This window comes from Dasypus novemcinctus, chromosome 12, assembly GCF_030445035.2.
Source record: "Dasypus novemcinctus isolate mDasNov1 chromosome 12, mDasNov1.1.hap2, whole genome shotgun sequence".
Classification (NCBI taxonomy): Eukaryota; Metazoa; Chordata; class Mammalia; order Cingulata; family Dasypodidae; genus Dasypus; species Dasypus novemcinctus.
Genome location: NC_080684.1, coordinates 79,501,805 through 79,529,478, shown reverse-complemented (window position 1 = coordinate 79,529,478; position 27,674 = coordinate 79,501,805). Strand labels below are relative to the sequence as shown.

At 39.7% G+C, this 27,674-nt stretch overlaps 1 protein-coding gene across 1 annotated transcript in view; it reads left to right on the top strand.

The window, feature by feature from the left end:
• LOC131280707 (uncharacterized) overlaps window positions 1–27,674 on the top strand; it is a 47,130-nt gene that overhangs the window by 3,156 nt on the left and 16,300 nt on the right. Inside the window, exons 2-4 of the mRNA XM_058309119.2 lie at window positions 22,339–22,459; window positions 24,436–24,570; window positions 25,493–25,594. Of these exons, the coding sequence (XP_058165102.2) occupies window positions 22,355–22,459; window positions 24,436–24,570; window positions 25,493–25,594 (342 nt within the window). The 5' untranslated portion in view covers window positions 22,339–22,354. The remainder of the gene's footprint in view (window positions 1–22,338; window positions 22,460–24,435; window positions 24,571–25,492; window positions 25,595–27,674) is intronic.

Genomic DNA, 27,674 nt, shown 5'->3' with positions numbered 1-27,674 from the left:
CACATATATTTGTTGTACCTATCCCATAGTATAATTGTGAGACCTGAATGAGACAAATTACCATGGAAGGTTTTTGCGTGTTCTAAGATTGAGAGATAGGGTAAGATAGAGATAGATAGATGTGGAGATGATAGTTAGGTAAAGATTTCTAGAGTTCATGAAGCAATAATTCTGAGTGGCAGGAAAAAGGGGAGGAGGGCATGCAGAATAGGGAAGATTGGAAAATGCGTAAGTGTAACAGCTAGGCTGAGAATGTTGTAAAGTGATCTGTAGGGATAGGAACAAGATTGAGAGACACTGCCATAGGGAGCATGAAAATTGGTATTTTAAAGTTCTGTGGCTCTACACTGCATTAGGAAACATGCCACAACATAAAAGTTTCTCCGTGAAGCCAGAGATGGTTACGTGCCCAAGGGTGAAGACTAACCAGAGAGACCTGTCCTATTCTCTACAACACCAGTAGTTTCTGTCCGTCTTTGGGAATTACCCACAGGCATCTTTCTGGAAGTGAAGCCTAAGAAACAGTGAGCAGCCCCCTCCCACAAGCGAAGCAGTGATGGCCCCAAAGAAGCCAAGTGTATAAGTTTCCAATTGCTGGAGGTCAAGGGTCCAAAATGGGTCTCACTGGGCTAAAATAGAGACATTGGCAAGGCTGTGTTCCTTCTGGAGGCTCTAGGGAAAAATGTGTACCCTTACTTTTTCTAGTTTCTGGGCCCACATTCCTTGATTTGTGGGCCTTTCCTCCATCTCAAAGCCAGCAGCATAACATCTTCAAATTTCTCTTTTTCTGTGCCCATCATCACATCTCCTCCTCTGATTCTGACTCTTCTGCCTCCCCCTTTAAGAACTCTTGTGATTATATTAGGCCCACCCAGATTATCCAGGATACTCTCCCCACCTTAATATCTTTTACTTAATCACATCTGCAAAGTCCCTTTGGCCATATAAGGTAAAATATTAATGGATTATGGAAATTAGAAAATGGACATCTTTGGGAGCCATTATTCTGCCTACCTGACACTACAAATGAGGACAATTAGATGACTATGCTTCAAAGAATGCCCTTATTATCATTAAACTTTTGGCTTTAAACAAAATTACCAACTAATGTGTGCTCAGACTTCCTTGCCCAGTGCTTGACCGCAACCCCCTATCCCAGTACCAGCATAGAACCTAACCCATGCCTGATCGAAAGTTCCTCCTGATTTACCTGCAGCCTTCCCAACTCTAATTCCTCCCCATCTCACACCTCAGAGCCTCAGAAAGAGGAGTGTAAGGGATGGCATTAAGTGTCCAAGAGGATTGGGGTTAGGCCAGAGATGGGCTTGACAGAGTCAGAAATCTAGATAGCCTTCTGCAGCAGGTGTTACATTACTGTTCCTCTGTATTTACCATTATTTGGAGATATTATTTATCCCCACACCTCTCTCTACTTTTCTTCCATGTGCTCAATTTCAATTAAATTGGTGACTCATATTTAAAGCACCACAGAAAGAAACTTTGGAACAAAGGCATCTCAAGTATATAAATGCAGCAAATAAAAAGGTGGGAAATGTGAGCTTAGGAAATATTTTATGGACCTTGGAACTTTCAGAAGAGATTGGTATTGTTCCAGATTACTCATGCTACAATTGATCTTAGCCAAAAGGCTGAGAAGCGATCCAGATTATTCATAAGGCAGCCTCTCAGTGAATTAAGGCACCCTATGGGTAAACTACAACTCAACCTCCAGATTTGCTAAATCAGAATTTTTTCAATGATCCCCAGTCATGATTTTTATCAATAATGTATTTTTACTTTGGACTTCAAGATGATGGGAGTTAAGAATTAGGTCATCCAGAGAGCAAGATCCATTTTTTAAAAACTAGGCTTATAAACATGCTTTTGTATGCTGTCGTGTTCAGCATTTCATAGGTGCTGACTCACCACATCCCTTCCCTGGCTGTTTTTATGAGTGGAGTCACCTGTCTAAATGAACCAGCAGCTTGCCAGCAAAAAGAGAACAGGTCAGCAAAAACCCAAAGATATAAAAGACTAATGCTTGATTCTCAAGATGCAAATAGAGAGAAAGATTAATAGGAGTAGCAAAGTACCTGGGTGAGCCATGTGTGGAAGACATTTTCCCAACTTTGATGTTGAGATGAAAAGAAGATGACAGAATCTGGAAGCCTTCCAAAGGTTGAGAAAGCATTTACTTCCAAAGTCTTTTCATCTCCCAACCCTAGTTGTTCAACAGTTTTGAAAGTAAGATTAGGAAATACTATAAAATTCTATGCTATTTTAATTGAACATCTTATTGTGTGACACAAACAAGGTGGAAAAAATAACCATTTCTTTCATGAAGAACTAGGATTTTCACTTGATTTTCTCTTGGTTGCTAAAGCTAGGCTCTTTGAAAATGGTTTCTGGTGTGTTTGATTAAAATATACCACCCCTATTAATTGCTAATATATATCACTGTAAGTTGACAGAGCATTTTTACGTGTTATTTAATTTTTCCAGGAACCCTATGATAAGGTGTAATTCCCAACTGAGAAAACTGAGGCTCAGAGAAAATAGATGTCTTTCCAAAGACACTTGACTTAAGCATGGTAGAGAAAAGCATTGAACTAAGTTTTCAGACTCTAATTCCAATGCTTCTTTCCCTTTCAAACCCTTATTATGTTGAGAGAAAGAAAGGTCTAGAGCTAAGTACACAGTAAATGAGTAATAATAAAAGTACAAGTTGGCAAATAGATGTGACTCAACCACTGGGCTCCTATCTACCTTATAGGAGGTCCAGAATTTGATGCCCAGGGCTTCCCAGTGAGGACAAGCTGGCCCACGCAGCGAGCTGGCCCAGGTGGAGTGCCGCCCTGTGCAGGAGTGCCGCCCTGTGTGGGAAAGCCACCCAGTGCAGGAAAGCCTCCCCGTGCAGGAGTGCCAGCCAACGCAGAGAGCTGGTGCAGCAAGATGATGCAACAAGAGACACAGAGGAGAGAAAATAAGAAGATGTAACAGAACAGGGAGCTGAGGTGGTGCAAGAGGATAATTGCCTCTCTCCCACTCTGGAAGATCCCAGGATTGGTTCCCAGAGCCACCTAATGAGAAAACAAGCAGACACAGAAGAACACACAGCAAATGGACACAGGGAACAGACAACGGGGGGATGGGAGAGAGAAATAAATAAAATAAATCTTAAAAAAATAAAAGTATGTGATACTAATAATAATGTGGTTATGAATAGGGGTCTTGGGACTAGACAACTCACTCACATGCCTGGCAGTTGGCTGAAGCAACAGGGCTACTGGGATATTTGTCTCCAATATCTAGCTGGCTAACTCAGGTTTCTTCACACTGTGCCTGGGTTCCAAAAGCTGCAAGAGAGAAGGGGAAACCCAGTGCACAAGTGCTCTTCAAACCTCTGCTCGAATCAAGTTTGCTAATCTCTCATTGATCAAAGCAGGTCACATGGCCAAACTTAAAACAGATAAATAGATTCCGTCTCTTCTTGGGAGAAACTGCAAAATATTGTAGCCATTTTTTGCAGTTGACCACAGGGACAACCACTGAATCTAAATTACTACTTATTGTCTATCTCTCTCTTTCCACCCCCAATTTTATTTTGATTGATCATGTAATATGAATTTGAGACATTTAAATACAAACATTATGGATGATCAGGCTAGTGTTAATCTGTTAACCACCAAGTCTTTCTCTCAAAGGTATTGAAGAAAGCTTACAAGACTTTTATCATCTTCTCCCTCCCGATTCTGGTTCAGATATTCTTTTTTTCTTTTGAGTTACCAGGGATTGATCCTGAGACCTCATATGTGGGAAGCAGGTGCTCAACTGCTTGACCCATACCTGCTCTCCTGGTTCAGATAGTCTTATATTCTCACTTGGAATTCTCTGTCATCCTCTGATTCTTTTCTACATCCTGTGCTAGTCCAACCTGGATTAGTCACTTCTTTCCATCTCAAAGCTAGGGCATGTCTCCTACGATTGCTCACAATGTTCAGACACTATGAAATCTGCATTTATATTGCCTTAGTGATTTCTGTTCCTACACGTTCTGAACCTGCTGTAGATAGGAACTCTTCACATGTTCTCCAGAATGTCTGTAAACATTTCCTAGAAATTGATCTTCCTGGCATGGTAGAAGTAATTTAATGGACTTGCTCAGGTATGGGCTAAGTGTTGCCTCTAAGACTTTTACCTTTTAAAACTTGTTGAAGCTTCTTTTTTTCTCCACAATCAGGTCTTTTACAGCTGTAGCTTTTGGGGTTAACAGCTCTCCACTTACGGCCTTACTGGAGTTTAGCTGTTAAATATTTCATGCCTATTTTCATATAGATTATACTGCTTGGTGAGAGAGTACATACAAATGGAGCTTGGTGACTTTGTGAGTCTCCAAAGGCCCTGCCAACTCTGGTCTCTTTCCAGCCTCATTTCTTATGACTCACTCCCTTGTTTACTGTGCTCCGACCACACTGGCCTTATGTCCTCCTTGGTGGCTTTCGCACATATTGCTCCCTGTGACTGAAAGTTCTTATCCGAACTCTTGGCATGACTGACTTCTTCTTATCTTTCAGGTCTCAGTTTAAATATCACTTCCTCAAAGAAACCTTTTCTTTTCATTTTATTTTTGTTTTAAACTGCTTTATTGGGGTATAATTGATATTCCATAAAATGTACTTATTTAAAGTATACAATTCAATGGTTTTTAATATATTTAGTATTTTTTTAAAAGATTGATTTATTGGTTGGCTTAAACAATGGTGGTTTATTAGCTTACGGTTTTGAGGCTAAAAGAAAGTCCAAATCAAGGCATCATCAAGGCAATGTTTTCTCCCTGCAGACTGCTGCGTTCTGGGGCGGGCTGCTGGCCATCCTTAGTTCCTTGGTCACATCACAAGGCACATGGCAGTGTCTCTTCATCTCTCCCTTCTCTTCTGGGTTCCATTGGTGTAATGTCTTGTTTCCTGTGGCTTTCTCTCGCTCATGTCTGAATTCATCCCATTTATAAAAGACTCTAATAATAGGATTAAGACCCATCCTAATTGGACTGGGCCACACATGCCTTAACTGAAGCAGCTTCATTAAAAGGTCCCACTTACAATGGACTCACACCCAAAGGAATGGACTAAATGTAAAAATATGTTTTTCTGGGGTGTATACAGCTTCAAATCACCAAAAAAACCAACAACGAATTCAGGTAGGTGGGGGCTTGGTGGTAGCAGGATTTCTGAAACTGTTGTGAGAGTCAGTGGTGGGAATGAAGGTGAAGCACCTAGATGAAAGCCAGCAAACTATTTCTGTGAAGGGTCAGATAGTAAATATTTTAGGCTTAATAGGCTGGACAATCTCCCTTGTAACTACTCAACTCTGCATTGCGGCAAGAAAGCAGCCGTTGCCAAAATGTATACTAATGAAGACAACTTTATTTACAGAAACAGACAACAGGCTGGGCTTGGCCTACAGGTCGCAGTTTGCCTATCTGTCCTAGAATATGACTAATATCACATAGTTACTCTCACTGTTGGAAAGCAGCTCAGAAACCATGCTTTCCTGAAGCATTTTCATTCTTGTATATATCCTTGTATCCTGGGATATTGGTGTTTGCTTGCTTGTTTGTTTGTTGAGGTACTGGGGACCTCGTAAGTGGGAAGCCAGGGCTCAACCACTGAGCCATATTGGTTTCCCTGAATTGGTTTTTACGTTTGTTTGCTTATTGTTTGTTTTTGTTCTTAGGAGACACTGGGAACTGAACCCAGGACCACCAATGCAGGATGTAGGCATTCTACTGCTCAAGCCACATCCACCCACCTATTGGTTGTTTTAGTTTGCAAAAGGGGTGCCCATGCAAAGTACCAGAAATGGGATGGCTTTTATAAAGGGACTTCATCTGGGCTAAAAGCTTACAGTTCCAAGACTGTGAAAAGTCCAAACCAAGGCACCATCAGAGATGCTTTCTCACCAAAGTCAGCTACTGTTGATTCCAGTGTGCTGCCACATGGTGAAGCAAGATGGCCACCGATCTCTGCCAAGGTTTCAGCCTTCCTCTCTATGCTCACTATCTCCTCTTTGTTTTTTGGGGTAGTTGGGGGGAAGTACCAGGTATTGAACCCAGGACCTTGTACATGGGAAGCAGGCACTCAACCACTGAGCTATATCCACTCTTCAATGAAAATGGTTTTTTGTTTGTTTGTTTTAAGGAGGTACTGGGTATCAAAACTGAGATCCTGTTCAAGGGAAGTAGGTGCTCAACCTCTTGAGCTACATCTGCTCCCCTCACCATCTTTTATTTTTACCTCATGAGTCTTGATATCTTTTTTTCTAAGATTTATTTTATTTATTTCTCCTCACCCCACCCCACCCCCCCTTTTTTTAAAAAATTTGTGTGTCTGTTTGTCTTTGTTTCTTTAGGAGGCACTGGGAGCCATACCTGGGACCTCTGATGTGGGAAGGAGGTGCCTAATCACTTGAGCCACCTCTGCTCCTTGCTTTGTTGTGTTTCTCATGATGTTTTCCCTCCCTGCATCTCTTGATGTGTCATCTTGTTGTGTCAGCTCACCATGCCTGCTGGTCATGTCAGCTCACTGTCTTCTTTAGGAGGCACCAGGAACCTCTGCTTCCTGCTTTGTTGTGTCTTTCATTATGTTTTTTCTTCTTGTGTCTCTTGTTGTGTTAGCTTGCTATGCCTGCCCATCAGTTCACTGTCTTCTTTAGGAGGCACCAGGATCCGAACCAGCATATGGTAGGAAGGGGCCCAGTCTCCTGAGCCACATCCACTTCCCACCGTCAATGCTTGAGTTACTCCATGGGCCCAGCCTCTTGCAACTTCATGCTTAAGTGATCCTGTAGTCCTTGCTCTTATATGACAGGATCAAACATAGTGACTTCCATTTCCTGTGTCTATTTGAGTGAGTCCTTCTGTTTTTCCTTTTATGCAAGGACCATCAAGGGAGCAGAGACTCAACCTGAGTCATGCCTCACTGGCATAGACCAATCAAAAGCCCTAAATCAATCTTATCAAATAATCTAATCAAAGACCCCACAACTGACTTTGATGCAATCAAAGGGTATCACACCCAGAGAAATAATTAGTTTACAAACAATATTTTTATTTTGGGGATTCATAAAATAATTTCAAACTGCCACGTTGTTCTACTATAGTCTAAGTATGCAGGCTCAATTCACAAATAACTAACATTTATTGAGCACCTACTATATGTCAAGCTCATTTGCATTTATGTTTTTTAATCTAATTTTCTCTTCTTGATTTCAAGATTTTCTGTTTTTCAACAGTTTGAACTATAATATGTGTAGGCATGGATCTCTGAAATTTTTCTGCTTGGAGTTTATTGATCTTTCATACATATATTAATGTTTTTCATCAAATTTGGGGAGTTTTAGGCCATTATTTCTTTAAATATGTTTTGTCTCTTTCTCTCCTCTTCTTCTGGAACTCCCATCATATGTATGTTGGTGTACTTGATGCCCCTCAGGTTTCTGAAGCTCCAATCAATTTTCTTTGTTCTTTTATCTTTTTGTTCTTCAGATTGGATCATCTCTACTGAGCTATCTTCAAGTTCACTGATTCTTTCCTCTGCCAGCTCAAAGCTACTGTTGATATTTCATTTCCATTGTACTTTTAAATTTCAGAATATCCATTTGATTTTTTAAAATTTCTCTCCCTTTATTGATAATCTCTATTTGATGAATCATTACTATACTTTCCTTTAATTTTTAAAAAATGATTTCCTGTAGTTTTTTTAAAACATATTTATAGTAGAAGTTTTAAGTTTTTGTCTAGTAATTTCAACATCTGGGCCTCCTTAAAGAGAATTCTACTTCCTGCTTATTCCCACCTGTGTATGGATCATACTTTCCTGTTTCTTTGCATCTCTCACATTTTTTTGTTGAAAACTGGATGTTTTAGATAATATATTGCAACAAATCTGGGTTCTGATCTCCTCAGTTCCGTAAGTCCATCTTATTTAATTTTGCCAATGTGAAGTAATGTAAAGTATAACCTGCACAGACAAAAAACCCTTTTAAGTGAGAATTCTCTCCTGGGAGCCTGTCTTAGTTTCTTAAGGCTGATATAACAATACCACAAGCCAGGTGGCGTGAAGCAACAGAAATTTATTGTTTCACAGTTTTGGAGGCTAGAAGTCTAAAATCAAAGTGCCACCAGGACCATGCTACCTCTGAAACTATAGAGCCCTTTCCTGGCTCTTCTTAGCTTCTGGTGGTTACCAGTAATCTTTGATGTTCCTTGGTTTGTGGCAGCAGAACTCCAATTTCTGTCTCCCTAGTAACTGGCCTTCTCCCTTGTGTCCATCTGATTCTCTGTCCACATTTCCTCTTCTTGTATGGACGCCAGTCATATTAAGGGTTAGGACTTGAACATGTCTTTATGTGGAACACAATTCAACCTATAACAGAACTATCTTGGCTCTGAATCTTAATTCTTTTATTTATTTATTTATTTATTTATTTATTTATTTATTTATTTATTTATTTCTCTCCCCTTCTCCCCAGCTCCCCCCATTGTCTGCTCTGTGTCCATTTGCTTCATGTTCTTCTTTGGCCGCTTCTGTTGTTCTCAGCAGCACAGGAATCTGTGTTTCTTTTTGTTGCGTCATCTTGTGTGTCAGCTATCCATGTGTGCAGCGCCATTCCTGGGCAGGCTGAACTTTCTTTCGCACTGGCGGCTGTCCTTATGGGGTACACTCCTTGCGCGTGGGGCTCCCCTATGCAGGGACACTCCTGAGTGGCACAGCACTCCTTGTGTGCATCAGCACTGCGCATGGGCCAGCTGCACTCGGGTCAAGGAGGCCCAGGGTTTGAACCGCAGACCTCCCATGTGGCAGACGGACGCCCTAACCACTGGGCCAAGTCCGCTGCCTGAATCTTAATTCTAATGGTATGGTAGCATCCACCTAATTGAGGTATCAGTATCAGGTATCAGTGACACTTGGGACAGTGTTGAAATAGCAAAGGATTTGTTGAGACAGTCCCACAATCAATAGTGATAAACTCCATATAATCATCTACTATGTACTAATATAAAATGAACTGCCAAAGATGTTCACAGGCATCTGAGATTGGTGTTTGGTTTCAGCCCACTAAGAAATAAGGTGAAAATGTCTACCTGGCAGAACTGAGGTCCGAGTTCTGTGCAGCTGGATCATACTACCTCAGATTCTGGAGTACTGGTCTCTACTAAGTTACCCGCTTCTTCCTTCAACACCCTTATGGGTCTGAGTATTTGCTTAAGTGCCATTTATTAGTGTGGAGGCCCTCTTGATCTATTCCTATGGAAGTTTCCACTTTCTTCCAACACAGGATACAAATGTGGCTTTGGTTGAGGATTACTTAGCTCTCTGCATTGCTAAGCAGAGCATTTACTATTTTGAGCTTCTCAATGATGCTGCCTGCTATTATGTAGGAGTGTGGGTATTTTGATGTTTGTATCATTGCTTAAATAAAAGTAATTCATGCAGATGGTAAAAACAATTAAACTGTGAAGTATAACATGGAAACTTAAATCTTCCCTTCCTCTCAATCTCTTTTCCTTTTTCTGAATGTACCCACATTAAAGAGTGTTTTGCATATTCTTCAAAATACAGTGGAGTTTACATCCATCCATACACACAGCCATACACAAGTTTTCTTTTCTTTCTTTCTTTCTTTCTTTCTTTCTTTCTTTCTTTCTTTCTTTCTTTCTTTCTTTCTTTCTTTCTTTCTTTCTTTCTTTCTTTCTTTCTTTCTTTCTTTCCTTTGAATTTTTTTTCTTTATTAGAGAAGTTATGGATTTACAGAACAATCATGCATAAAATGCAGGATTCTCATATACCACCCCACCACCAACACTTTGCATTAGTGTGAATATGTTACAATTGATGATAACACTTGTTTATAATTGTACTATTGATTAGAGTCCATGGTTTAACTTAGGATTCACTCTTTGTGTAGTATAGTTCCATGGATTTAAAAAAAAATTTATTGCTACTATATATACAATGTAACATTTCTCCTTTTAATCACATTCAGATTATATTTGAGTACAGTAATTATATTCACAATGTTGTGCTACCATCACAACCATCCATTGTCTAAACATTTCCATCATTCCAAATAGGAACTCTGTATATATATATTTTTTATTGATTTTGTAAAAATATTACATTAAAAAAATATGAGGTCCCATTCAACCCTACCACCCCCACCCCACCACTCCCCCCCCCCAGCAACCCTCACTCCCATCATCATGACATATCCATTGCACCTGGTAAGTACATCTCTGGGCATCTCTGCACCCCATGGTCAATGGTCCACATCATGGCCCATACTCTCCCACATTCCATCCAGTGGGCCCTGGGAGGATTTACAATGTCCGGTGATTGCCCCTGAAGCACCATCCAGGGCAACTCTAAGTCCCAAAGGCGCCTCCACCTCTCATCTCTTCCTGCCATTCCCCATACCCATCAGCCACCATGTCCACTTTTCCCACTCCAATGCCACCTTTTCTCTGTGGACCTTGGATTGGTTGTGTCTGTTGCACCTCTATGTCAAGAGGAGGCTCAGATTCCACATGGATACTGGATGCAATCCTCTTGCTTTCAGTTGTAGGCCCTCTAGACTCCATGGTGTGGTGGTTGTCCTTCTTCAACTCCATCTTAGCTGAGTGAGGTGAGTCCAATAAATCAGATTGTAGGAGCTGAAGTCTGTTGGGGCTCAGGGCCTGGCTATCATGTTGTCAGTCCAGAGATTCAAATCCCCTAGATATATCTTAAACCCCAGCACCAACTACAATTCCAGTAAAGTCGCAAGAAAGTCTTGTGCAAAGAGATCCCATCTGAGTCCAGCTCCATCACACAGAAACACCAGCTCCAAAGAAGGGCCATCTGATATGGCAGTAAACCCCATCTGCCATGACCATGGAACTCTGTATATTTGAGACTTAACTTCCCATTCCTTATCCCCATCCCATCTCCTGGTGCCTATATTCTTGATCCTGACTCTATGAGTTTGTTATTCTAATTGTTTCATATCAGTGAGATCATTCAGTATTTGCCCTTTTGTGCCTAGTTTATTTCACTCAACATGATGTCTTCAAGGTTCATATATGTTGTTCCATATATCAGGACTTCATTCCTTTTATGGCTGAATAAATTCCATTGTATGTGTATACCATATCTTTTGGCAATTGTGAATAATGCCACTATGAACATTGACGAGCAAATATCTGTTAAGAGTCCCTACTTTCAATTACTATACCTAATAACGGGATTGCTGAGTCATATGGTAGTCCTTTATTTAGCTTTCTGAGGAACCTCCAAACTGTCTTCCTCAGCAACTGCCCCATTTTAGTAATACCTTGCCACCAGCAATGAATGAATATTCCTATTTCTCTGCATCCTCTTCAACTCTTGTTATTTTCAACTTTTTAAAAATAGCAACCTTTCTAGTGTGTGTGAAATTATATCTCATTGTGGGTTGCTTTGTTTAGTTTTTGTTAATAAAAACATTTATTTTGCATTCTATACAGAACAACCTGAAGTCTGCAACATGATTTGACAGTCACCCAGGGGTTTTTACAGAGAGTGTGTCCATCTCAACAATGTGGTTTTGGGGATTGAGGATCCACACAAACACAAGCAGGAATTGTGAGGGAAGAAGGGATATTTCACAGAAGTGTATTTCAATCCATTCTTAAAGAAAGGGCAGTAGAACTTTCCAAGTCACTGAAAACCTGGGCAAATGGGGCTTCTAAAACAAACGCTGTATTTTGAACTCTTGGGAAAGAGACGGGAAAAGGACCTTGATAAATCTGATAAATAAGCAGGTATTTTCATGTAATAGGGAGTAAAGAGGGAGGCTTACTGTTTTTAATTCCCTCAGCCCCAGGATCATCACTGTGGCTTTGACTTGCATTTCCCTGATAGCTATAATGTTGAGCAACTTTCATGTGCTTTCTGGCCATTTGTATATCTGCTTTCAAGAGAGGTCTGTTTAAGTCTTTTGCCCATTTTTTAACTGGGTTATTTGTCCTTTTGTTGTTAAGTTGAAGGATTTCTTCCTATATACAAGATATTATTCCTTTTTTGGATATATAGTTTTCAAATATTTTCTCCCATTTTCTTTTTAAAAAAATTTTATTAAAATATATCACTCATACATAAACATACATAAACAATAGGTATATAGTAATAGTTGTGAACTTACAAAACAAATGTATATAACATCATACAGGACTCTCATACTCACCCTATCACCAATTCCTTACATTGTTGTTAAACAATTTTAACTGATTATTAAAAAGCATTGTCAAAATATTACTACTAACCAAAGTATTTTCCCCCACCCACTCTATTATCATCACCTTTATATCATTTATATATGACAATACATAAACAATAAGTGTATAGTAAAAGTTGTGAACTTACAAAGCAAACATTCATAACATCATACAGGGGTCCCATACATTAACCCTCCACCAACACCTTGTACTGTCATGAGACATTTGTTACAATTATGAAAGAATATTGTCAAAATATTACTACTAACTATAGTCCTTATCTTCCATTTGGTATATTTTCCCCCAACCCATTCTATTATTTTTTAAATATGTTTTAATGACAGAAATTGTAAACTTATAAAACAATTATGCACATGTGCAGAATTCCCAAACAAAAGTCTTCTATCAACATACCACGTTGTGGTGGAACATTTTTTACAGATGAGATATCATTATCTGATTGTTACCATATCCATAGTGTACTTATGACACATTTTCCATACTGCTATATTATCAACACAGTACCTCTTTGGCATAGATGCAAGAATATTATATTATTACTACTAACCATTGTCCATAGTTGTATTTTTCCCATGCTTTTCCACATTCCCACAACCCTGCAATAGTGATGTACATTTGCTCTAGCTAACAAAGGCTGCTCTTGCATCTGTACCATCAACCACAATTCTCATCCTCCTGTTGGTTTATGGTGCTATTCAGTTCCTAGATTATTCTCTAGCATTCTGTCAACTGGCATTTACATACGTAGACTGCCATTTCCAGCCACATCTCCATTTATAAACTAGCTGTTACTCACTATTTGTTACCATGCAATCTATACATTTCTACACTTTTACAGTAAAGCTAATTAAAACTTCTACACACTAATAAAACTTCTTCAGTAGTCCATCTCAATCCACCTCTTATCTCCTTTAAAAATCCACCACCTACCACCAGGTCTTGAATATATTTTCCTACAACTTCTTCTAGAAGCTTTATGGTTTATGCTTTTATTTTTTGGTTTTTGATCCATTTTGAGTTAATTTTTAGATAAGGTGTGAGATAGGGGTCCTCTCTCCTTCTTTTGGCTATGGATATCAAAATCATTTGACCATACATGTGAGGGTCTGTTTCTGAACCATTAATTTGGTTCCATTGGTCTACATGTCTGTTTTTATGCTGGTATCATGCTGTTTTTACCACTATAGCTAGGTAATATGATTTAAAGTCTGGAGATGAGATTTCACTTTTCCTTTATAAATGTTTCTGGCTATTCAGGACACTTACCCTTCCAATAAATTTGATAATTGTGTTTTCAATTTTTTAAAAAAATGCTGGTGGAATTTTTATTGGGATTGCACTGCGTCTGTATATCAACTTGAGTAGAATTGACATCTTAATGATATTTAGTCTTCCAGTCCATCAGCATAGACCATTCTTCCAGTTTACTTAGGTCCTTTTTTATTTCTTCTCACATTGAGTTGCGGTTTTCTAAATACAAGTGCTTTATGTCATCAGTTAAGTTTATTCCTGACTATTTCAGTTTTATCTGTCATATTTTATTTTCACCACTCTTTTGATACTTTGTTACTTTTATTGATATAATCTTCATTTCTAAACTCTCTTCCAGGCCTCTCTCTCCTGTCTTTTCTTTTCAGGCTCTGGCACACCCTTTAGTACTTCCTGAAAATCTGGTCTTTTGCTTAGAAATTCTCTCAGTTTCTGTTTATCCGTGAATATTCTAAACTCGCCCTCATTTTTTAAAGACAACCTTGCCAGATACAAAGTTCTTGGCTGGAAGTTTTTCTCTTATAGTATCTTAAATATATCAGACTACTGTCTTCTTGCCTCCATGGTTTCTGGTGAGAAATCAGCACTTAATCTTATTGGATATCCCTTGTATGTTATGCATTGCTTCTCTCTTGCTGTTCTCAGAAATCTCTCTTTGTCTTTGGCATTTGACATTCTGATTAGTATGTGTCTCAAAGTTGGTCTATTTGAATTTTTTCAGATGGGTGAACTTTGTGCTTCTTGGACATGGATATCTATGTCCTTCAGTAGGGTTGGGAAATTTTCTACCACTATTTCTTCAAATATTCCTTCTGCCTCTTTTTCCTCCTCTTCTTTTTCTGGAACACCTATGACATGTATGTTTGCATGTTTTTTTGGTGTCATTTAGTTCTCTGAGACCTTGCTCAATTTTTTCCATTCTTTTTTTCATCTGTTCTTTTGTAGGTTCACTTTCAGAGGCCATTTCTTCAAGCTCACCAATCCTTTATTCTGCCTCCTGAAATCTGCTATTATATGACTCCAATGATTTTTTATTTCATTTATTGCACCTTTCATTCCTGTAAGATCTATTTTCTATGTATGCTTTCAAATTCTTCTTTGTGCTCATCCATTGTCTTCTTAACATCCTTAAGCTCTTTAGCCATTTCCTTGAATTTATTAAGATTTATTTGAACATCTATGATTAGTTGTCTCAACTCTTTTATGACATCTGGAGACTTATCTCGTTCCTTTAACTGGGCCATAGCTTCCTATTTCTTGGTGTGGGTTTTAATTTTTTGTTGGTATCTTGGCATCTGGCTTACTAGAGTATTTATTCTGGGTGCAGTTTTTCTCTTTAATTTAGGGCTTCCTGCCCTTCCTCCCTTCTGGTTGTACAGTAGAGCCAAGGATGTAGTTGGTGCTATAAACTGTGGAGGTTCAAGCTGCCCTCATTGCCCCAGGGACCAATGAAACTTCTCCCAACTTTCTCCTTTGTCAGGGGTAGGGACAGAGTCACAGCTGTGTGTAATAATCCAAGTCATGTAGGCCTAGACTATAGATGCCCAGAGAGACTGATTAAACTTCAAACCCTTTTCTTCCCTGCCTGGGGCAGGGATAGAGCTGCAGGCATGGACAACAATCTATGCAGTGAATGACCACAGTTGCCCCAGTAGACTTCTGATTATTCAGTCTGTGCCAGCCAAAGGTACCACAGTTACCTGGATAGGCTGGTGCAGGGCCCACCAGCCTCCTTCCTGTCAGAAGTAGGGCTGAAGCCTAGACTAGGGCTGCAGGCTGATCTGGGTGAAAGAAACCAGTTGCTACTGTCACTGTGATTTTCAGTTGACTGGGCATCCCCTCATGCTAGGGGCAGAGTCAAAATGGCAGCCACTGGCCTGACTTGGACAGGTTCAAACTTTAGCTGTTCTTAGGGTTATACTTTAGCCAGCCAAATTTACTAATCAATAGCTGAAATCAGTGGCCAACTGTTTCTTCCTTCCCTGCTTTTGGGAAATGAAGCTTCCAATTCCAGCCACAGAATAGCTCCTGGGGTTGCTTGCACTGCCAAAGTAGGACAATCACCCGCCTCAGTGGCTTGGCCAGTAATTTCCCAGAGAGGCTGGCAGGTTCCCCCAGCTTTATCCCTCCCAGAGGTGGGGCTGGGGTTTAGGCAAGAGCTGCAATCTGACCTGGATGGAAAGAACCCCATCCCCACCAGCACTGTGATTTTCAGTGTGCCCCACTTCCCCTCATGCCAGGCATGGAGTTAAGATGGCAGCTACTGGCCTCTTTCTGGCTTGGTCAGGTTCAAACTTCGCCTGTTTTTAGGATTGTACTTTAACCTACTGAATTTACTCATCAGTATTTGAAGTTGGTGCCCAACCGTCTCTTCCTCCCCCATTTTTGGGAAGTGGAGCTTTCAATTTCAGCCACAGAACAGCTCCCAATGGTTTGTGTCTCCAGTGGAGGATGGGCACTGGCCTCCAGTGCATGGAGCACTCTACTTATGAATCTTCTCTGTAGATGGGCAGTTTTCTCCTTCCATTCCTTCAAGGATGTTGCAGGATGCTCTTCTAGTCTCCTGGAGCCCCCAAGCAGGTGCTTCAGCTAGTTCCAGATAGCTCTGGGTATTTACTAACTGCCCTGTAGCAAAAACTGACTCTAGGAGCATCTTACTCTGCCACCATCTTGCTGGTTGTCCCATTTACTTTTTAGAAAAAGTACTTTGAGGAACAAAAGTTTGTGATTTTGATGTGGTCCCATTTATCTATTTTTTCTTTTGTTGCTTGTGCTTTGTGTGTAAAGTCTAAGAAACCATTGCCTAAAACAAGGTCCTCAAAATTCCTTCCTATGTTTTCTTCTGGGAATTTGATAGTTCTAGGTCTTTGTTTATTTTGCATTGATTTTTGTATATGGTGTGAGGTAGGATTTTCAAATGGAGATCCAGGTTTCCCAGCACCTTGTTGAAGACACTATTCTTTCCCAGAGAGGTCTTTTCCACCTTGTCAAAATTATTTGGCCATGAATGTGAGGGTTGATTGATGAATTATCAATTCTATTCCATTGGCCTATATGTCTGCCTTTATGTCATTACATGCTAATTTTGATTACTGTGGCTTGGTAATAAGTTTTAAGATCCAGAAGTGTGAGTCTTCCAACTTCATTCTTGTTTTTCAAGATGGCTTTAGTTATTTGGGGCCCCTTAACCGTTCTATATAAATTTGATGATTGGTTTTCCCATTTCTACACAGAAAGTTGTTGAAAATTTGATTGGATTTGCATTGAAACTATAGATTGCTTTGGGTAGTATTACATCTTTTTTTTTTTTTCTTATAGTAAATACATAGAATAAGCAACTTTTTTTTTTTACACCCAATGTTTTACTTTTATTTCACATTATTTTTTTTCAAATTTTACTCAATTCATTTTTTAAAAAGATATTACATTAAAAAAATATGAGGTCTCCATTCGCCCCCCCACCCCACCCCACCACTCCCCTCACAATAACACTCTCCCCCATCATCATGTCACATCCATTGCGTCTGGTGAGTACATCTCCGGGCATCGCTGCACCCCATGTCCCGTGTTCCACACCATAACCCACACTTTCCCACATTTCATCCAGTGGGCCATGGGAGGACATACAACATCCAGCAATTGTCCCTGGGGCACCACCCAGGATAGTATTACATCTTAATGATATTTCATTTTCCAATCCATAAACACAGAATATCCTGTTTATTGAGCTCCCCTTTAATTTCTTTTAGCAATGTTTTGTAGTTTTCTATGTACAAGTTTTTTACATCCTTGGTTAGTTTTTTCCTATGTATTTGAGTCTTTCAGTTACTATTAAAAATAGAACTTTTTTCTTGATTCCCTCTTCAGATTTTCATTGCTTGTGTACAAAAACACTACTGATTTTAGTGTGTTGACCTTGTACCCTACCTCTTTGATGAATTCATTCATTAGCTCTAATAGCTATGTTGTAGATTTTTCAGGATTTTCTGTATATAGGATCCTATCATCTGCAAATAGGGAAAGTTTTACTTCTTCCTTTGCAGTTTGGGTGCCTTTTATTTCTTTTTTCTTTCCTAATTTGCTCTGCCAAGAACTTCCCGTACAATGCTGAATAACAGTGGTAACAGTAGGCATCCTTGTCTTAGATGTTAGAGGGAAAGCTTTCAGTCTTTCACTATTAAGTAGGATGTGAGCTGTGGGTTTTTCATATATGCCTGTCATCATGTTGAGGAAGTTTCCTTCTATTCCTGGTGTTCTAAGTGTTTTTATTAAGAAAGAGTGCTGTATTTTGTCAAATGCCTTTTCTGCATTGATTGAGATGATTGTGCTTTTTTTCCCCTTCATTCTGTTAATGTGGTGTATTACATTAATGATTTTCTTATGTTGAACCACACTTGCATACCATGGATAAATCCCACTTGATCATGATGTGTGATTCTTTTTCATATGCTTTTGGATTCGGCTTGCTAGTATTTTGCTGAGGATACTTGTGTCTAAATTCATAAGAGATATTGGTCTTTAGTTTTGTGGTAACTTTATCTGGCTTTGGTAGTAGGATGATGTTGGCCTCTTAGAATGACTTAGGAAGTGTTCCTTTTCTTTGTTTTTATAAGATAGCATTTTAAATTTCTAGTGAAAAAAAAATCACTTCTTTCCTGGAGTCTGAGTAAAAACAGAGCCCTCATTTGTGAGACTCCACTATAATTCTGTTGCATGAATACATTTTCAAAAAGAAAGCTTAACTGATGAATGAATAAATAAAATGTGGTATATAGCCATATGATGGAATATTATTCAGTAATAAAAAGGAATGAAGTCCTGATACATGCTACAACATGAATGAAGCTTGAATGCATTATAAGAGAAAGAAACCAAACACAAAACACCATATATTGTAGAATTCCATTTATATGAAATTTCCAGAATAGACAAATCTCTATGACAGAAAGTCAATTAGTCGTTGCTTAGGCCTGGGGGTAGGGTTGGGGAGTGGCAAATGACTGCTAATGGGTATGAGATTTCTTTTTGGGGTGGTAAGAATCTTCTAAAATTGACTGTGGTAATAGTTGCACAACTCTGTGAATATACTAGAATCCATTAAATTGTATACTTTAAATGAATGAATGGCATGTGAATTGTATCTCAATAAAGCTGTTATATAAAAAGAAAGCTGGAGGAGAGGGACATTGGTATATAATTTGCTGTACTGTATTGCATGATTGAAGTTGGATTGCTATTTCCCTTTTACATATGTGAAAATTGCGCTTTAACCTGTTATTCTTTGTTCCCTACAAGTTAAGAAAATTTATAAAATTTCTCTTGCCATCGAAACAATATTAAATTAAAAATAAAAGCTATATATAAAAGTAATAATAAATGGTAGCTGATGCAATGGTCAGGCAACATGATCCTTGATATCTCCAAAAATAGAAATTTAAAGACAGACTTAGAAAATTGTTATTCGGTGGCAGACTTGGCCTAGTGGTTAGGGCATCTGTCTACCACATGGGAGGTCCATGGTTCAAACCCCGGGCCTCCTTGACCCATGTGGAGCTGGCCCATGCACAGTGCTGATGTGCACAAGGAGAGCCATTCCACGCAGGGGTGTCCCCCGTGTAGGGGACACCCACGTGTAAGGAGTGAGCTCCGTAAGGAGAGCCGCCCAGCGCCAAACAAAGTGCAGCCTGCCCAGGAATGGCACCGCACACACGGAGAAATGACACAACAAGATGACGCAGCAAAAAGAAACACAGATTCTCGTGCCGCTGTCAACAACAGAAGCGGACAAAGAAGACGCAGCGAACAGACACAGAGAACAGACAACTGGGGAGGGGGGAAGTGGGGAGGAATAAATAAATAAATAAATCTTAAAAAAAAAAAAAGAAGTACATTTTTCAGATGCCTTTAAAAAAAAGAAAAAGAAAATTGCTATTCAACAAATTTATTGAATTATAATTCAACAAAATTGAAGTAAAAGTACGTCCCCAACTTTTACTACTCAGTAGAAGCCAGAATATTCAGTGCCCTGGTCAGACTATATAATACTGCTGCAAATTTAAGTTTATCCTGGGAAATTGTCCCCTTGATTATTTGTTATGTAAAATCAAATGTCCAAAATAAGCATTATATCCATGAAACAAATAGGAAGTGACAAATCCCTGCCACACACCCCGCCATTTGCCTCGGGTGATATCTTCCTCACCTTCCCCCGTTGTCCTTGATAATAGTAACTAAACTTATAAATGGTTCACCATCTGTTGATAGTATTTTGGACACTTTGCAGAAGCCTCAAATGCTCAACCTCACTCCCTAAAGTCCTGCCCCTTTGTAATTTCATCCGGGGCACCACAGACCATTCTGTGGTAGAGGAACTGAAACTTTGAAAGAGAGAAGGCAGAAATAAAATGCTGCCTCCAAAACAATTTCATTATTTAACTGTGGATGATCTTTTAAAACTGTCCTCCTTTTGTGCATCTGCCATCCCACCAAAGGTAGCCATGGTGAGAAGGCTCATGCCAGTAGGAAGATCAATAAAAGAGGGCGTGGATTGGGACCCCTGTTGCCAGGATCCAATGTAGAGAGTAACATTGTGCTGGCAAGGAAAACAGCTGTTTTAGCCAAAGCTCCTACTGGAATCCTGAGTGGATAATTGGAGTCTTCCCTGGGGCTTCTTGCAGAAATGAGAACAGCTGAAGCTGTACTGCCCAGGGTGAGTGAAAGGGTGTTTAAAAAGGAATGCCCTGCAAGTGTCAAAGCTTGGGACTTCTGTCTGCTCTTTTCACTGACTTGTCGTTATGGTAGACTAAATTCTCGGGATAAGCCAAAAGTGCCCATTTTATGCTGTAGGCCACTATTCTTCCATTAGACTATGAAACTCTATTGAACTTTACATTAGGTTGGTGGTTACCCTATTAACTAACCTGTCCTGATTTTCATTTCTGATCTGTGGAATGCGACTCACAATACCTATGGATGGAATTGTATTTAAAAGCCAACTTTTTTTATAGCACTTAATAGGTGCCTGGCTCTGTTTTAAGTACTTTACATTTATTAACTCATTTAGTCCTCACAACAACCCTGTGAGTTTGAACTGTTGTTATCACTATTTTTTAAGACAAGGATACTGAGCCACTGGGGGAAACGGACTTGGCCCAGTGGTTAGGGCGTCCGTCTACCACATGGGAGGTCCGCGGTTCAAACCCCGGGCCTCCTTGACCCGTGTGGAGCTGGCCCATGCGCAGTGCTGATGCGCACAAGGTGTGCCCTGCCACGCAGGGGTGTCCCCCGCATAGGGGAGCCCAAGCGCAAGGTGTGCACCCGTAAGGAGAGCCGCCCAGCACAATATAAAGTGCAGCCTGCCCAGGAATGGCGCCGCCCACACTTCCCGTGCCGCTGACAACAACAGAAGTGGACAAATAAACAAGACGCAGCAATAGACACAGAGAACAGACAACTGGGGGAGGGGGGGAAGTAAATAAATAAATCAATCTTTAAAAAAAAAAAAAAGGATGCTGAGCCACAGAAAGATAAAGAAATATGTTCAAGTTCACACAATGAGGAAATGGGAGGGGCAATACAATAATAATCTGGCTCTACTGTCTGTGTTTGTAACCATAAAGTCATAGTGCCTATTTAGAGCATGCCTTTCTGGCACTAGCACAGTGCTTGGCACATAGCAGGCACTCAATAAATGTAAGCTATCAAAGTAACTATTATCACAAGGCTCAAAGTGTCCTGGGAGCAGGGAGACCACCTCACTTTGGGCATCCCTAGAGTGCATCAAATAATAAGTATGTAATTGTTGTATTGAATCCATTCTGTGAAAGCCCCTTCTCTGTGCCAGGATCTTGCCAAGAAGGAAGAAGACAAAGATGATGAGCACATGAACCCATAGAGTGATGCTACTGCTCCAGAGAAGCTAATGCAATTCTAGGCTGCTTTAATGGACATATAAAATATAGGGAAGATAAAATTGACACCTCTCTATTCTTCACTACCCAAATCCCATCCATCCAAATCTGATTGATTTTTGTGTCCTAGATGGTTCTTGAATCCAAGCATGTGTCTCCATCTCCCTCACCCATACCCTAGTCCAATCTTCTCCTTGGCCACTGTCATGACTTCTTAACTGGTCTCCTAGCATCCACTCTGATCCCTTGTCAACCCATTGGATCAGGTCACCTCCTTGATGTGTTTTTAAAACCCTTCTATGGCTTTAAGTTGCTCGTAAACGAAGACAAAATTCATGATATGGCCTAGGAAGGCCTGCACAGCTGGCCCCTGCCTGCCAATCACTCCAGCCTCATTTGCACCACTCTGGACTCTAACCTCTCTGACCTTCTTCAGTCCCTTGAATACTCCTTGCTCTCCTCCTTCCTTACAACCTTTTGCACATATTGTTCCATCCATTTGGAATACATCCTTGGGTTAAATGTCCATCCCTGATTAAATCAGCCATGGCCAAGGTAGCAGGGCCACTTGGTATGATAATCATGGCCAACAAGGCTCATTCCTATGAACCTATGGATTGGGCAGGACATTCTCAGAGGATTGTCTTGGTCAGCTGGGAGTATATGTACCACCCTTCTTTTATAGGAAGGTGTTCAGACAGAGGCAGGATGACCATCACCAGGAGTGTACAGGAGTAATCCCTGCACTCCTAAAGGCTGTTATTAGTGACTTCCATCACCTCAGCCAAATCCATGAGTCTGTGAATTTTTCTTGTTCTAAATGAGCTGTTTCTATTTTTTTTGTAGGCAAATAATAGCAGTGATGTTTAATCAGGACGGAGGCATGGTGACCAGCAAAAGTGGACACATCATAAGGGAATGGATGTGGTCTTCAAAAGGGAAACTTGATGTCCCAGTTGAAATTTGGGTATTGCTTTACCATTTATCATTTTTATGATTGTTTCTTATGTTGCAACAATAACTTACTTTGGATTCTCTAAAACATACTATTACAGGAAAAGAGGATAGAGAAGACTGAATTATTTGATTTGGCTGTTTATACTAGTTAATTGTTCTGATCAATTTAATTTCAATCCTCCATTTCACTTGGAAAATTATCCTTCCTTGATGGAAGCATTTGCTTTAAACAATTATTTTAAAAATATATATTAGAAAAGCACTCATGCCTACTATAAAAATTTTTAAATAGTCAAGTATACAATGTTTAAAGGGAGAGTCTCCTCCCTTTCAGTCTCACTCTGCAGAATTACTCATTAATAGTTTGGTAGGTATGTCTATAGGATGAAGTATCACAAATACAGATACATAAGACTGAGCTTATCAGGTGGGGTCTGGGGTGAACGGCAGAGTGCGCCTCACCTGAAGGGGCTGCCTCTACTCAGGGTCAGAAGACTGTTTTCATGAGAATATGGGCCTGGGGTTGCTGTACTTTATGAATTTTTTTAAAGCCAGGAATTCAGATTGTTATGATATTTAAAAGTTTGCAATTAATTCAAACTCAAGTAAGACTAAACCAAACACTTCTGAGCTACCACCAGTGCGTAACCTTTGTGCTAGACTTTCTTATTTTCTCAATTCAGATATAGTGACTTTAAGTGTATGTGTGATCTGTGCGCTGCACTTGTGCAGGGCCTCATTGTATATGACTGTGTGGACAGTGTATGCACAACCAACTTTAGGGGCACCATTTTTATAGGGTTACAACAGTCCAATACAGCACCCATTAGCCACATGTGGCTATTGAGCACTTGAGATGTGTTGTGAGTATAAAATACAGCCCAGATTTTGAAGACTAAGTATGAAAAGAAAGTGTAAAATATCTTATGAATAAGTTTTATACTCATTACCTATTCAAATGTTAAAATTTGGTTATAAAACATCTCATTAAATTTAGTTTCATCTGCTTTTTTTTAATGTGGCTTAGAAAATTTAAAAGTGGTTCGCTTTTGTGGCTCACATAGTTCTGTTGGCTGTTACAGACAACTTCTAGGTCTGTGTTCTATACAAGTTATAAAGTCATTGGTGGTGACCTTGGGCCCTACTGATGCTCTTTCTTTTAAAGAATTTTGCTCAGAAGGATTAGGGAAGTAAATAGTAGGCAAAAGAAACTGTACCAGGAAAGCTTTGCTGATTTTCTGACACTCAGAAGTCAGTTTCTTCACCCTTTATCTAGAAGCATCAGGATCACTAATAGGGTAGATTATTCAGTTCAGATTCCTCAGATGGCAGCCTGCAGGAAGAAAGGACGGGTAATTTGTGATCAAAACAATAGTCCTTGAGTGTTCAGAGCAGCTAAGTTAATGAGAGGCTATAACGACAGAGAGCTTTTAACATATGCTTTACAAATCTGCCAACATTCAGTCTGTTCAGTTCAGCAACTGAGGTTGTTTATCTTTCCTTTCTCCTTGTCATTTACCAAATCTCTCCAACTTTAATGAACGTCATAGTAATGCTATAGTTTTTAAACTCCAAGCACTTGACAGCTTTTAATACCTTTCCTCCACACCATGGGAAACAGATGTTATCAACCATATTTTACAGGAGCGACTGTCTCAGGGTAGAATTAGGGCTCAGAAGTACCTTCAAGTCAACATAACATTTTCTCAATCTATAATGGATTTGACTTTCTTTTTAAGACATGGCCACATTAATTTGCAAAATAGTTTCTCCCTACTCGTTCCCCTACCCTCAATAAATTATATCAACATGAGAATCTGCAGCACGAAACCCAAAACATTCCCAATTTAACCCAAGAGACTGAAGCACCCTGTAAATGTTGGTTTCACATATCCTCCATGCATCATGCAAATGTCTATGACTTCCATGTGAATCATGAAAATGAGTACTCCGTGCAGGAAATGACAATCCTTTCTATTGTCCCAGGTGAATAAGTTCATCACTGTGAAGATTTCTGGGCGCTTTGCCATCACCTTGATTTACAAACAGCAACCCCAAAGCCTGAAGCTATCTCTGGCACCTGTCAAATGCAGTCTTCTTCCTCCATGCTTACCTGAGGCGGTATGTGCAGAAGTTTCTTCATGGCACCACCTCACCAGGGACAAAGCAAGAGCAATGTTGATCAGTATCAGGTTTTTAACATTCTGCATCTTCTGGTAATTTCTTCAGTGAGGATGCTGGAATCTTGGCTAATTAAATGCAATGACCATTTATGGACTTTACCTGTGAAATGCCTGAAAATTTGTAACAATGAGAAATTAGAAGATGAAAGTGGAGTTGGGAGAAAAATGAATACTTGATTTCTTCTAAGGCATTGATTCCTAAGCTTTGGAAAATTAATTTCCTATGAACTTGTGTCATCTATGATCTCTTAAAAATGAAGTAGGGTGGGAGTGGATGTAGCTCAAGTGGTTGAGTGCCTGCTTCCCATGTATGAGGTCCAGGGTTTGATCCCCAGTACCTCCTTTAAAAAAATAAAGGAAGTATGTCTTCTATGTATATTTTAAACCACAGTGAAAGAAAATCAACTTAAACTTCCTCTTTTTAAGGCATACATAACACCCCAAAGAAACTTGAAGATTGTAGAACATTGTGAAAACTATGGGTCAGATTAACATCTCTAAATAATCATTTCACACTTTCACTAAATCTCTACTGAGGAATCCTAGGTTAAAACCTTTTGTTTGTCAAGAAACAAGACATGAATACATTAGTATCTCTACTTTCCTGTAGTTCCATAGTGAGTTAGCTTGCAAATTTCCAAAGCATTTAATATTTGGAACGCACTTACATGAATGGAACACATATTACAGAGAGTATATGATTACATATAAAAAGATCTTTGGTTTTATGGACAGGCATCAAAACAGTGTTACTCTTTAGAATTACCGCCGTAGTTTCACATAGGTTAAAGTTAGTAATTTTTTGCTATATTTAGTATATTTGTGTCAAGCTTTCTTGTGTCCCATGTCATCTTTCTCAGTCATTCCCTGATGTCAATCCCATATCCAGAGAAGCCAGAAAGCTATTCACTGCCTATAAAATGAAGAATAAACATATGGGATTCACAACCCAGAAAAAAGACGTAAGTGAGAAATAGTTATTATTTTGATATTGTAAGGTAAGGGCAGATTTTAGTTTTCATGTTATTTTTAAATTATTCTTCTCTCCATACATAAACTGGGCTTGTTTAAGAGAGTCAAATGTCAGCCTTTTAAACACAAATAAATGATGCTTTTCCATAAAGAGTTTTTCAAGATGTAGGCCCATTTATATGATTACTGGAAGGAGCATAAGCTGAAATTTATTACTTTTAAAAAATATTTAATATTTTTAAAAATTAACTTCATTGAAGTATGACTTACAAACGGTAAAATATGCCCATTTTAAGTGTACAGTCTGATAAGTTTTGTTTTTTTTTTAAACATTTATTTTTTCTTTATTTCTCTCTCTCCCACCCCCCCACCCCCCCACCCCCCCCATTTTCTGCTCTCTGTGTCCATTTGCTGTATGTTCTTCTGTGTCCACTTGCATTCCTGTCAGCAACACTGGGAATCTGTGTCTCTTTTTGTTGCGTCATCTTGCTGCATCAGCTCTCCATGTGGGTGGTGCCACACCTGGGCAGGCTGTGCTTTTTTCACATGGGGCAGCTCTTCTTGCAGGGCACATTCCTTGTGTATGGGGGTTCCCCTATGCAGGGGACACCCCTGAGTGGCACGGCACTCCTTGTGCACATCAGCACTGCATGTGGGCCAGCTCACCACATGGGTCAGGAGACCCTGGGTTTGAACCCTGGACCTCCCATGTGGCAGACAGACGCTCTATCAGTTGAGCCAAATCCATTTCCCAGCCTGATAAGTTTTGACAAATGTGTACCTGTGTAACTACCACCACAATCAAGATATAGATATCTCCATTACACCAAAAGTTTCCTTTGTGTCCCTTCCCAGTCAAACCCCTTACTCCCCACCCCAGGCAACCACAAACCTGATTTTTGGCACTATTAATTAGATTTGTATTATCAAGTGTTTCACATAAGTAGAATCATTGACATAAGTAGAATCAATACTTATTCTCTTCTCTCTGGCTGCTTTTGCTTAGCATAATGGCTTTGAAAATCATTCATTTATTGCATGTACCTCTAGTTTCTTTTTTATGGGTCGATGGCATTTCACTGTTATGGACATGCCATACTTTTTTTATCTACTCATCACTTGATTTCCAGCCTTTCCTTTTGTGAAAAAAGCTGCTATGAACATTATTGCACAAGATGTTTTGGATTAAAATATCTTTTTTAAAAAAAAAACATTAATAGTAGAAAATGGTAGTAATTTTGCTTAATGAAATTAAATGTTGATAATTTGCTTTGGTAACCAACATTTTAAAAATTTAGTGGTCAATGAAATCCCAAAGCAGAGAATCCTTGTTTAATGCCACTTTTCAAGGGAGAAGTTTTTCAAGGGAGAAGTATTAGCATTTAGGGCAGGATAATTCTTAATCATCAAGGACTATCTTGAATGTTGCATAATGCATCCCTAGTCCCCATGAACTGGATACCAGTTGTGTCATCACTCAAAAATGCCCAGGGAAGCGGATTTGGCCCAATGGATAGGGCGTCCACCTACCACATGGGAGGTCCAGGGCTCAAACCCAGGGCCTCCTGACCCATGTGGTGAGCTGGCCCACACGCAGTGCTGATGTGCATGGGAAGTGCCGTGCCACTCAGGGGTGTCCCCCGCATAGGGGAGCCTCATGCACAAGGAGTATACCCCATAAGGAGAGCCACCCAGGGGGGAAAAAAGGGCAGCCTGCCCAGGAATGGCACTGAACACACAGAGAGCTGATGCAGCAAGATGATGCAACAAAATGAGACACAGATTCCAGGTGCTGCTGACAAGAATGTGGGCGGACACAGAAGAACACACAGTGAATGGACATAGAGGGCAGACAACAGGGGCGGGGGAGGCAGGGAAGGGGAAAGAAAAAAAAAAACAATCCATGCCTGAGCAATAAAGGGAAAAATATACACTGGGCTTCATCCTAATTAAAATGTTTTTATATTAAAGGACATCATCAAGAAAGTGAAAAGACAACCTTCAGCACAAAATAAACTGAACACAATAGGACAAATATTGTATGATTCCACTTATATGAAATACCTATAA